General features: G+C 44.0%; 1 protein-coding gene across 1 annotated transcript in view; it reads left to right on the forward strand.

Annotated features, from left to right (window-relative positions):
* The first annotated feature begins 3,627 nt into the window (after positions 1-3,627).
* ALDH1L2 (aldehyde dehydrogenase 1 family member L2) overlaps positions 3,628-13,033 on the forward strand; it is a 60,553-nt gene continuing 51,147 nt past the window's right edge. The window contains exons 1-2 of the mRNA XM_033220813.1: positions 3,628-3,843; positions 10,774-10,918. Of these exons, the coding sequence (XP_033076704.1) occupies positions 3,796-3,843; positions 10,774-10,918 (193 nt within the window). The 5' untranslated portion in view covers positions 3,628-3,795. The remainder of the gene's footprint in view (positions 3,844-10,773; positions 10,919-13,033) is intronic.

Here is a 13,033-nt window from a genome sequence, read left to right on the forward strand (position 1 = left end):
GGCTGGTCTTGAACTCTTGGCCTCAAGCGATCCTCCTGCCTAAGCTTCCCAAGTCACTGTGATTACAGTCGTGAGTCACTAGCCCAGCTCACATCACTCTTATAGATGGTAAAACAGAGTATTCAGCAGAGCAAAATTTAAAAATATAGAGAGAAACAGCAATGTTTCCAAATAGTCAATATGGCTACCTGTTAATTTCAGTCAAATAAGCAGCCAAACAAGAAGAGGGCATGGAAACCCATAGAATTTTGTTCTAAAATCCTCGAAGTTGGTTGTGGAAGTAAAAATGTTCTACACACATTTTTAGAAGTTTAGAAATTATATGACTTGCAATTTCATAAAATTCTGAGTGAACGTTGTGTCCAGGACAAAACAGATCCCTAATCAATGTATTATATTTGCACAAGTCCCCTAATGTCACAGATATTAGTCACTAAACAAAACATTTATCTATGGCAGACTGAGTAGATTCCAATTTAGGGCTGAGTGCGGTGGCTCACTCCTGTAATACTAGCACTTTGGGAGGTGGAGGTGGGCAGATCGCTTGAGGCCAGGAGTTTGAGACCAGCCTGGGCAACAGGGCAAAACCCCGTCTCTAAAAAATCTTTTAAAAAAATTACCCAATCATAGTGGTGCGTGCCTGTAATTCCAGCTACCTGGGAGGCTGATGTAGGAGGACCACCTGGGCCAGGAAAGGTCGAGGCTGCAATGAGCTGTGATCTCACCACTGCATTCCAGGGACACGAAGTCTGAAAAAAAGAAAACAAAGCTTCCAATTTAGTATTCCGTAAACCCAAAACCATAGCCACTCTTACTGTGCAAGCTTTACATAAAACTCTAACTTCCATACAGAGTTTTGTGTGGGAATTTTTGGATTTCAACTTGTCACATCATCTATGTACTTTCTAAAGTGTGAAATTAATCCAGACACTTAGAAAAAGTTATCCAAATGATTGTATTTACACAAATGGCACAAAGTGAATTAAACAGTCTATGCACATGCATACATATGTTTGAAGTCCATAAAACATTATTATTCTTGTTCTATACAATTGATATTAACTTAAATTTGCCCTCATATTAACCCTTCACATTACTATTCATTCTTTCATCTCTGAGTTTCCATCTGGGATTATTTTCTTTCCTATAAACTTATCCAACAATCTTCTATTGTTGTTTGGATATTTGTGTATTTTCATGTATACATATATAAACAGACAATATTTTATTATATTAATTATAATAATATACCATTATTGTTCATGTGGTCAATGTTCACTTTTTTTTTTCCTTGAGACAGGGTCTTACCCTGTCACCAGGCTGGAGTGCAGTGGCACAACCACAGCTCACTGAAACCTCGATCTCCCAGCTCAAGCAATCCGCCTTCCGAGAAGCTGGAACTAGAGGCACCCGACCATGCCTGGCTAATTTTTGTACAATTTTTGTACTTTTTTGTAGAAACAGTGTTTCACCATGTTGCCCAGGCTGGTCTTGAACTCTGCCCACCTCAGCCTCCCAAAGTGCTGGGAATACAGCGTGAGCCACCACGCCCAATCCAATGTTCACTCTAAATTTGCTCACGTCTTTGCCTTTTTTGTTGGGCTTCTTGCATTTCTAGGTTTCCATGTGGGTAATTTTTTTTTCCCCTGCTGGAAGGATACTCTTTCACATTTCCTTTATTGTCTGTCTGCTGATGACAAATTCTCTCAAGTTTTTGTTTCTGAAAATGGCTTTGTTTTATCTCTATTTTTAAGGAATATTTTTGCTGGGTATAGAAATCTAGATTGGCAGGGGTTGGTCTATTTGTCAAACTCTGTAACTGCATCTGATCTAATTTCCAATTATCAAGGAAACTCTACTTTTGATTCTTCCAGGGAAAAAGTAGACAGAATGAATATTTCATCATATTTGAGTGAACATAAATTCTACATTTCCTAAACTTGGGAATAAAAATATGTAACTATGAAACCTCATTCAGGAAAAAATAAATAAATAAACACACATTCCTTGTGCACCCTTCTAGTATACACAAATCAGAATAAATAAAGTGAATATCAATATTTAGAAGTTTAAAAGAGCGAGAAGTCACAAAATGCAGTCAGGAAAGTGGATTGGACTGGCAAGATGTAGTGCTGAAAGTGGAACCCTGGATGTTTGTTGGAATTCTCCAAGTTTTAGAGATTGTTCTTTTTGTCTCCTTACTCTCTTAAACACATTCATCTATTTCAACAAGTTGTTTTTTGTTTTTGTTTGTTTGTTTTTTTAAAGCTCTGGTTAGTGCTAGATACTATAAATCCTGATTAATCAGACATGGACTTAGCCTGCAACGAGCTTCCAACAGAAACATTAACAGATATGCAAATACCAGTAACAGATGGAGACAGCCATAACAGATGCATAGACAAAGATTATTCCCCGTTAAGAGCAGTGAACAATTATTTGTGGGGAATAAGGAGACTAAGGGAGAAAAGAATCAGAAAAAAGCGCCTCCAGGAGGCAGCATGTAAGTAGTACTTTTCAGAAAAGAAACGGTCATGCCAAGATAATTACAAGTGACAGATGACAAGCTTTTCTGGGAAACGTTGTCCAAGAAGGAATAGGCAAGAACTGCAGTCAGGCAGAATTACATATGCAAAAGAGCAGTGAGAAATAGGAGAAAATGGCAAATTGCAGACGGCCCTAAAAGCTAGGCTAAGAAGTCTGGTTTGAGACAAACGTCCAGCTAAAGCACTTCTGAGCGTTTTTTCCACAGAGGTGAGGGAGAAGGGCATGTATCTATTAGGTTGGTGCAAAAGTAATTGTGACTTTGCCATTACTTTCAGTGGCAAAAACCACAATTACTTTTGCACCAATTTATTCATTTATTTATTTTTGAGACAGAGTCTGGCTCTGTTGCCCAGGCTGAAGTGCAGCGGCATGATCTCGGCTCACTGTAACCTCCACCTCCCTGGCTCAAGTGGTCCTAGTGCCTCAGCCTCCCGAGTAGCTGGGACTGCAGGCATGCGACACCACCCCCGGCTAATTTGTTTTTTCCTTTTTTATTTTTGTATTTTTAGTAGAGACGGGGTTTCACTATGGTGGCCAGGCTGGTCTCGAACTCCTGAGCTCAGGCCATCTGCCCTCCTCGGCCTCCCAAAGCGCTGGGATTACAGGCGTGAGCCACAGCTCCCGGCCTACCATCCTACGAGGTAGGCATCAGGATCCCTACACAGCGAAGGCGCCCCCACTACGTATCTGTCTACAGGCGTGCTTTCTGCGGGCTCTGCTGTGGACAGCACTTGGGATGCCAGATTGACCACTGATAAGGTGGATCCGTATGTACTGCTGTGGGGCTGAGTAACTGGTAGAGGGTCCCACAGTTAGAAAGCACCTGGACCTTGGCCGGAATTGGCGGAAAGTCCAGGCAGCGGAGAGGTGCGGTCCCTGGGACTGGGCGTGCTCTCGGCACCAAGGTCAGGGCAGGCAGGCTCCGAGAAGCCCGCGCGCTCCGCCGCGTCGCACTAGTTTGGCTTCCGGAGCCCAGCCAGCTGGCGGGGCGGGTGCCTTCCAGCTGGGGGCGGGGCCTTGCCAGCTAGCGGGTGGGGCCTTGCCGCCGGTAGGGTGGGGCGGGCCGCGGGCGGTGGGCCTTGGGCCGGGTGCGGACTAGCTGAGGCGGAGAGCCGCGAGCCGCGATCCTCGAGCCGCGAGCCGCGAGCCAGGCAGTCCGGGGCATCCAGGCTGCAGGCCGTGCCCAGGCTGCGCCGCCCGCCCGCCTCCCGCGCCGCCGCGCCGCCAGTGCGAGCGCTCCTCTCCAGCATGCTGCGGTGGGGCAGCCAGGCGCTCCGGCGCTTCTCCACTGGCCGGGTGAGTCCGGCCCGGGCGAGCGTCCCGGCTGTCACCCTGTCCTGGTTTCCAGACTCCGGGGCGGGAGGGCCGGGGCGGTGGGGCTGGGGATGAGCAGCGATGCTTAGACTTTGCTAAAAACCAAGACAGCGTTTAAAACAAACAAACAAAAACAGAGAGACCTCAGAGAAGGGCCTGGGGAGGGTCCCGGATGGGAATTGGCACGCAAGCCATTGTCTACTGCCGGGAAGGGGCTGAGGATGCAGTTTTGGACGTGTCAAGTCTGGCTGGGATGGCAAGGTGGGAACGGTCACTTGGTAAGGAGGACAGAGTCTGCTTCCTTTCCTTTTTCACTTCAATCATGAGATCCCTGGTCAAGAGCCGGAGCCGTATGGGGCCGAGACCGTCTCCTGGAAGAGGAGGGGAGTATCAAGTCAGTAGGGTCCTCTTTGGCCGCCTGGGAGGTGTAAGCGCTCGAGACTGGCACGGTGGGCCGGTTCAGATAATGGCACTCAAAGCCGATGGCTGCAAGCTCAGTATTCCGGAGCTGAGCCGCAGATGGCAAAATTTCTAGAATTGCCAGGCGCTGCAGGGGCAGCCACGCTGGAACACTATTCTACTGTAGCACAAGAACCGAGTTCTGGCCCAGCCCCGCGCCTTGGAATTGCATCACCTCCTCCAGAAATGGAACCGAGAGCGGACACGTTGCACTGTGGTGCTGCCTTCAGCACCCAGGGGACCTCGGGACTGTTTAGGGAAGAGAGAGAGAGAGAGAAAAAAATAAAAATAAAAACTGTCTTATGTATCGTATCTCTTTTATAGGAAGTACATTAAAAAATTTGCTTATCGATTCTTTTTCTTGGTCGTGCCAAAGCCATATGTACATATGTATATATTCAGATGTAAAAAACTTGGAGGCAGAGAGAAGTCTTGAGTAGCACCAAAAACTGGCCCAAACTTGCATCAAAGGAAAAGCTTTCTGTATCCCAGACAACCCCAAATAATAAGAATTCGTTTTACTCTTTGCAACCAGTTCTAGTTACTTTGAGGTATATTCACCTTTTATAAAATGGGGGTGGGGAGGTGGGGAAGACCTGCTCTGCTAGGACTTTTGCCTGCTCTACTGGACCCCTCATTAGCTCCCCCCACCACGTGGCACATGAGATCCCAGATGGATAGCACAGAAAGCAAGGGGCTGTGCCGAGTGCCTGAGCCTGTTTTGTCGGTCTCCTCTGTCAACACCTTTCATTGACTTGTCTTTTTTGGAGAGCAGAAGGAAGTCTTGAGGAATGAAAAGATTTTGATAGTGGAGTTTGCTAAGATTTCAGTAATAAAAAGTAAACATCCTAGGTGGCAAATGACATAAACAAAGCCATGGATGTGGGGAAGCACTGGCGTGGTCCGGGTCTGACTGTACCCAGGGGTGCATGTGGAAAAGCAGTGACACGTATGGCTGGGAAGAAGACAGTTTCCTCAATGGTCAAAAGGAAGCTACTGAGTGATGAATGAAAAATGTGGGATGTTTTATCCTGTGAAAAATGTTCTGGACCGTATTTTATGAGTTATTCAAAATCAAACAGATACATGGCTGGTGGGAATATAAAAAGGTACGGCCACTTTGGAAAACTGTTTGGCAGTTTTGTATGTAGTTAAACATATACCTATCATATGACCCAGGAATCACACTCCTAGGTATTTACCCAAAAGAAATGAAACCTTATTTGCCCACATAAAAACCTGTTTGTTGATGTTTATAGAGGCTTTATTCATAATTGCCAAAAACTGGAAATAAATTGTCCTCAACTGGTGACAGGATAAACAAGCTGTGGTATATCCATCCATATAATGGAATTCTACTCAGTGGGGGGGGGAAAAGGAATGAACTACTGACGCATACAACATGGATGGAACTCAAATATGTATGCTAAGTGTAAGAGTCAGACTCAAAATGCTGCATATTTTATGATTTCATTTATCTGACATTTTGGAAAGAGTAAAACTATGGGGACAGAAAAAAGATTTGTGATGTCTGGAGCTGGAGATAGAAGGAAGGATTGATTATAAACAGGCATAAAGGAATTTGGGCGGTAATGGAACTGTTCTGCATCTTGATTGTGGTAGTGGTTACATGACTGTGTGTTAAAACTCACAGCATGGTACACTGAAAAGGGTGCATTTTACTGTATGCAAATTATCTTTTAATTTTAATTTTTTATTTTTTTGAGACAGAATCTTTGTCACCCGGGCTGGAATGCAGTGGCACAATTTCGGCTCACTGCTATCTCTGCCTCCCGGGTTCAAGCGATTCTCGTGCCTCCGCCTTTTGAGTAGCTGGGATTACAGACATGCACCACCATTCCCAGCTGATTTTTGTATTTTTAGTAGAGACAGGGTTTCGCCATGTTGGCCAGGCTGGTCTCGAACTCTTGGCCTCAAGTGATCTGCCCACCTCAGCCTCCCAAAATGTTGGGATTACAGGCATGAGCCACTGCACCTGGCCTAATTATCCCTTTATCTTTAAAAACTGAAAAGTCAAACAATGCTTTTAAGTTTAGTATTAAAGCAGAATGAAGGATGAATAAAAATAAAGCTTTCAGAACCTAGCAAAATCCAAGGGAAAAATTAGTTTATAACATTTCCTGATAGAATTCCTTTTTCCATCCTCTGTCTTAAATAAAGGGAGTTAGAAACATTTAATGATTTCAGCTTAGTGATATGGCTGGATCTTTTTAACTAAAACAGCCGTTTGTTTTAAAGCCCTTTGTCAATTAGGTATTATTGCCCACCTCTGATATCCTGCCTGGCTCACTGCTTCTTCTCCCCATGGTAGGAGTTATTTAGCCCTCTATTCATTTGGCGCTCCTTTGTTTAGCTTTCTCTGCCAGTGTCTCGGTCAGGTCTGTCTGGTAGCTCGGGTTTATAGCCTGGCTCCAGGTAACTTGAGGTTACCTCTGATCCAGCCCAAAGAGGTAGGACCCTTCCTTGGTCTTTGGAACCAAGTACCTGCTTTATTTCTCAGTTCTAGGAACCAGGTTCTTAACTTGCTTCCTCATTGCATGACCTCTGCTCTGGTGTCTTATCTGTTCACAGGATCTCCAAATTCAACTTCAAACCATATTTAGTTGTCAATTATACACTGAGGACTCTAAATCCTGAGGATATAATAATATTAATATATAGCATTAATAAATATTTTACATATACAGTTGTTCCTTGTCCCTTGTATTCATAGGGGATTGGTTTCAGGACCTCCCATGGATATAAAAATCTGAAGATGCTCAAGTCCCTTATATAAAATGGGGTAATATTTGTATATAACATATGCATATTCTCCAGTATAAATTACCTGTAGATAACTTATAATAATGAATACAAAGTAGATGCTATGTAAATAATTGTCCCACTGTATTGTTTATGGAATAATGACAAGAAAAATTATACATGTCTAGTACAGATGCAATTTTTTCCAAATGTTTTTGATTCATGGTTGGTTGAATCCACGGATATGGAACCCACAAATACAGAGGGCGACTGTGTACTCCTTTAATCCTCATGACATCTCAGTGAAGTAGGTACTAGGTTGAACATCCCAAATCTGAACATCTGAAATCTGAAATGCTTTAAAATCTGAATATTTTTGAGCACTGACATGACACGCAAAGGTAATGATCATGACAGCATTTTGGATTTCAGATTTTCAGAGTTGGGATGCTCAAATGGTAAGTATAATGCAAACATTCCAAAATCTGAAAATATCCAAAATCTGAAACACTTCTGGTTCCAAGCATTTTGGATAAGGGATTCTCAACCTAGATTATTATGACCATTTTACTGATAAGAAAACTAAGACCCAGAGAAGTGGACTAACTTCTTCAGACTCTCATAACCCAAAGATAAAACAATAAGCAAGAAAGAAATAGTCCCATTTTCAAGGAGTTCATAGATTAGTGGGACAGACTATTAAATCTGTGTTTTTACGAAAAGAATAATAATACACAATACACTAACTAAAATGATATACCAAAAAGGAAATATAAATGAACAATAAAATATGAAAACACACTCAACCAAACTAGTAATCAGACAAATGCAATTTAGAACAAGATACCATTTTTCACTTATCAGGGTGGCAAAAATCGTAAATTTGATGATATTGTATGTTTCGCAGGGGTGAGAAAACATTTCCTCCAATACTGTAGAAGTCAATTTGATGGTATCTACTTCAATTAAATTTAGGTTTAAAAATGATCCTGCAGTTTCACTTGTAGGTATCTGAGAAAAATACTTCCACATGGGCACAGGAAGCATGTACCACGATATTCATTGCCATGGGATTTGTAATAATGACATATTGAAGGCCAAAATATTTCTCAATAGGGACATGAACAAGTAAACTGAGATATAGCTACACTAAGGAATACTGTGCAACGATTTCAAAGAATGAATTATATGTACCAACAAGGAAAGTTATGGAACATTGCACATAATATTATTACATTTGAATTATTTTTGGAAACACAAAATAATACTTTTTGTATATATTTCCATGTTTTTATTTTTTATTTTATTTTATTTTTGAGATGGAGTCTCTCTCTGTCGCCCAGGCTGGAGTGCAGTGGCGCGATCTCCGCTCACTGCAAGCTCCGCCGCCTCCTGGGTTCACGCCATTCTCCTGCCTCAGCCTCCCGAGAAACTGGGACTACAGGCGCCAGCCACCACGCCCGGCTAAATTTGTTTTTGTATTTTTAGTAGAGACGGGGTTTCACCTTGTTTACCAGGATGGTCTGGATCTCCTGACCTCGTGATCCGCCCGCCTCGGCCTCCCAAAGTGCTGGGATTACAGGCGTGAGCCACCGCGCCCGGCCATGTTTCCATGTTTTTAAATGCCTAGAAAGATCTGTCGAATTCACACCAAACTACAATACTAGTTTCCTCTGGGGAGTGAGGAAGGGATGCAGATTGGGAGTGATAGTCAAAAGGGGCTGTAGTCTTATCTGTGATTTTTTTTTTTTCATAAGGAGATTGTGTGTATATGTAATACGTATAATTAAAAATTAGTTTAACAATTTTTATACAATTAAAATATTATAGTAGCTGCTGTGCACGGAAATCCTGCCTCTCTAGTACTGGAGTCCGTTTCTGGACTCGAGCCCTTTGGACGGTCTCTCCCTTTACTCAAAGTCTTTGAAGTGCTCTGTGGTCACCAGCCTCGGCCTAGGAGCTCTCTCCAGTCTCTGTGTCCTGAGCATCCCCCTCTGGCATTACCTGCTCATAGGCCCCTGTATTGACATCCCTCTTTTTAAAATCTTTTATCCTTTTTATGATGAAAAAACAAAAGTTGGCCAGACATCCAAGAGAGCCCTTGCTGATATCTTCTTTATATAATGATGCAATAGGAAAATCAAGTTGCACAAGTTTGCATTTATGGTGGTATCCTGAATCTTGGTTGAATCTTGCAGATCTACCTCTAGGTAAAGTGTAACTTGTTGCTTCTATTAGTATGAGAGTTTGTTATAATCGGTTGCAAGAGCTTTTACATTATTCCAAACTACATCCTGTGAATATGCTGAAGGTGGATTGCTAGGTCAGCTTTGATTTTCACGCTCTGTTCCATTCTCAACACAAGAGGTGTGCCTACCCAGAGCTAGTTCATGCCTCCACAGTTGCATAAGCAGTCTATTAGCATAGCAATTAGACTCTCCTGCTTTCAATTAACTCTCCTGCTTAAAGAAGCTCAGTGAATCTCATTGTCTTCACAATAAGGCCCAAATTATTTGACACAAAGCCCTCCATATTGTCTCTTTCCACGTTGTCACTTGTCACCATTCCCTGACTCCCAGTATTGGACACGCTGTGCACGTGCATTTGTTTCTTTGTAAATCCTGCACCCTCTGCCTGGCACTTCCCAAGGACCTCCTACAATCCTCTCCCTTTTCTCTGCCAACTCCCAAGATGGATTCTCTAAGATTCAGCTAAGGAGTTGCCTTCTGGAGAAGTCTTCTCCTCTCTTAACCAAACTGTGCTCTCCTATTCTAGCACTGTGTTACTATGTCTTAACTTGTGTGCCCTCCCTACTAGTTGGTGGATTCCCGAGGACAGGGACCACTGCTTTGTATCTTTAGTGGAGGGGTCGCAAAGAGAAATTCCCACAGAGGTCAAACAGGTAAAGCAAATGAGGGATTTGAGCTGGATGGAGGGCAGACCATGTCCAGGGTAAAGGGGCCACAACTGCTCAGCGCTAGCTGACTGTTGCTATATGGGGCCATAGACCAGGGATGGCAAACCTCCTGAGCTTTTTTTGATTTTTGTTTTCTGAGACAGAGTCTTGCTCTGTCGCCCAGGCTGGAGTGCAATGGTGCGATCTCAGCTCACAGCAACTTCTGCCTCCCAGGTTCAAGCGATCCTCCTGCCTCAGCCTCCTGAGTAGCTGGGACTACAGGCACGTGCCACCATGCCCAGCTAACTTTTTTGGACTTTTAGTAGAGATGGGGTTTCACCAAGTTGGCCAGGCTGGTCTTGAAGTCCTGACCTCAGGTGATCGGTGCCCAGCCAAACCTCCCGTTTCTTTTTCTTTTTTTTTTTTTTTGAGACGGAGTCTCGCTCTGTCGCCTGGGCTGGAGTGCAGTGGCCGGATCTCAGCTCACTGCAAGCTCCGCCTCCCAGGTTTACGCCATTCCCCTGCCTCAGCCTCCCGAGTAGCTGGGACTACAGGCGCCCGCCACCTCGCCCGGCTAGTTTTTTGTATTTTTTAGTAGAGACGGGGTTTCACCGTGTTAGCCAGGATGGTCTCAATCTCCTGACCTTGTGATCCACCCGCCTTGGCCTCCCAAAGTGCTGAGATTACAGGCTTGAGCCACTGCACTCGGCCCCCAATAGCTACTTTTTTAACCCTTACCCTCATCCAATGTCTTCTATCCATGCTTATGTCTTCGTCATTTAATTCTTTCACAGGTTTATTTCAAAAACAAGCTGAAGTTGGCACTAATTGGCCAGAGCCTCTTTGGACAAGAAGTCTATAGCCACCTCCGCAAAGAGGGCCACCGAGTAGTAGGGGTGTTCACAGTTCCAGACAAGGATGGAAAAGCTGACCCTCTGGGTGAGTGCATCTTGGGACGACTGGGTCAAGAATTCTCAGGTGCAGGTTGGCCATCAGCTGGTGTGGCAACTCTGTGTTCATCACAATACACACTCCTTCTATTTGTTGTTTTGCCCTCACCAGTGCTGGACTTCCATCTCATGGTCCAAGGTAGCTGCCTCAGCCCCTACTATCACATCTGCATTCCAGCAAGCAGGAATGAAAGAGTGGGAATCAGGGGAAAGCGTTTTATTAAGGGTGTAATACAGAGTTGTACATATTACTCCCACTTGTATCCCATTGGCCAGAACTTAGTCACAGGCCAAATCTGTTTGCAAGAGTGGCTAAGAAATATAGATTTGATTTGGGGTGGCTATGCATTCAGCAAAACTAGGGGAATCCACACTGCTAAAGGATGAAGGGGGACAACTAGCAGTCTCTGCTATATACGTGGACTTCAGAAGCATTGCAAGCATATGACTTTTAGACCTCTTTTCAGAATGAATCCTGGGAAATGAACTCTTCCTTGGTGCCTGGTCCCAGGGTCAGGACCCCCTTTCCATTGGTCATGGCCCCCTTTCCACTGGTCATGGCCATTTGGGCTCATGGCATAACTCAGAAAAAGAAAAACTACCAGGCCGGGCGTGGTGGCTCAAGCCTGTAATCCCAGCACTTTGGGAGGCCGAGACGGGCGGATCACTAGGTCAGGAGATCGAGACCATCCTGGCTAACACGGTGAAACCCCGTCTGTACTAAAAATACAAAAACTAACCGGGCGAGGTGGCGGGCGCCTGTAGTCTCAGCTACTCGGGAGGCTGAGGCAGGAGAATGGCGTAAACCCGGGAGGCGGAGCTTGCAGTGAGCTGAGATCTGGCCACTGTACTCCAGTCCAGGCGACAGAGCGAGACTCCGCCTCAAAAAAAAAAAAGAAAAACTACCAACCTCACTTATAGAGTAACTATATGAGGAAGTGGTACAGCATGTGGGTAACGGCATATATTCTGGAATCAAGGAATGAATTCTGATTCTGCCACTTACTAGCTGTATGACCTTAGGCAAGTTACTTAATCTTAGCCTCAGTTCAGCGGTAGCTACCTCACGTGGCTGCTATGAAGATTAAGTTAGATTAATGTACACAAAGTGCTCACAGTATGCCTGGTTCATAATAAGGAAGCACTAATGACAGTAACTGAGTATTCTTGTTAGAATAGTCAACGAGGACAGCCAAAAATAGCTCTGGGGCAGCCAAAAACTGAAACGGAAGCCCAACACCTGGATGTCTCAGCCAGTCTCAGTGGAGTGCATTTTTTTTTTTTTTTTTTTTTGAGATGGAGTCTCACTCTGTTGCCCAGGCTGGAGTGCAGTGGCACGAACTCAGCTTACTGCAACCTCCACCTCCCGGGTTCAAGCGATTCTCCTGCCTCAGCCTCCCAAGTAGCTGGGATTACAGGCACCCACCACCACATCTGGCTAATTTTTGTATTTTTAGTAGAGACGTGGTTTCGCCATGTTGGCCGGGCTGGTCTTGAACTCCTGACCTCAGGTGATCCACCTGCCTTGGCCTCCCAAAGTGCTGGGGGTTACAGGTGTGACGCACCACGCCTGGCCTAGAGTACATTTTTTACAATGAAGACTTCTAAGTTTCCTCCACCCCAGTTTTCTTTGCCATATGATCTTTCACAATTTCTCCCATGGTCACATATTTTTACCACCATTTATCCATTTTCCTGTCATCTGACATGTGAGTTCAGTTTTATGAACATTCACATTTTGTGAACATTATTGTGCTGGTCTCTCAGATTCTTCCAAACGGATTGACCAGGGGCTAATCATGATGGCTGGGGTCCTTCAGGACTTCCTTAGGCTTTAGAATTTAGGTTTCATGGTGGAGGCATCATCTCATCCTGAGTCAATGAATTTTGTTGTTCAGATGTAGGAGAAAGGAAGGGACACAAAAATGCAGATAGAAAGCTTTAGTTAAGACTTCTGGAAATTGCCTAAAATTAACATATATGCTATTATATATTAAATATATAAATAGTATATAAAAATATATACTATTATTATACTATAAAAGTAATATATAATATAAAACATGTATGCTAATATTAATATATACTATAATTTCTATAATAT

This window comes from Trachypithecus francoisi, unplaced genomic scaffold, assembly GCF_009764315.1.
Source record: "Trachypithecus francoisi isolate TF-2019V2 unplaced genomic scaffold, Tfra_2.0 Lachesis_group11, whole genome shotgun sequence".
NCBI lineage: Eukaryota > Metazoa > Chordata > Mammalia > Primates > Cercopithecidae > Trachypithecus > Trachypithecus francoisi.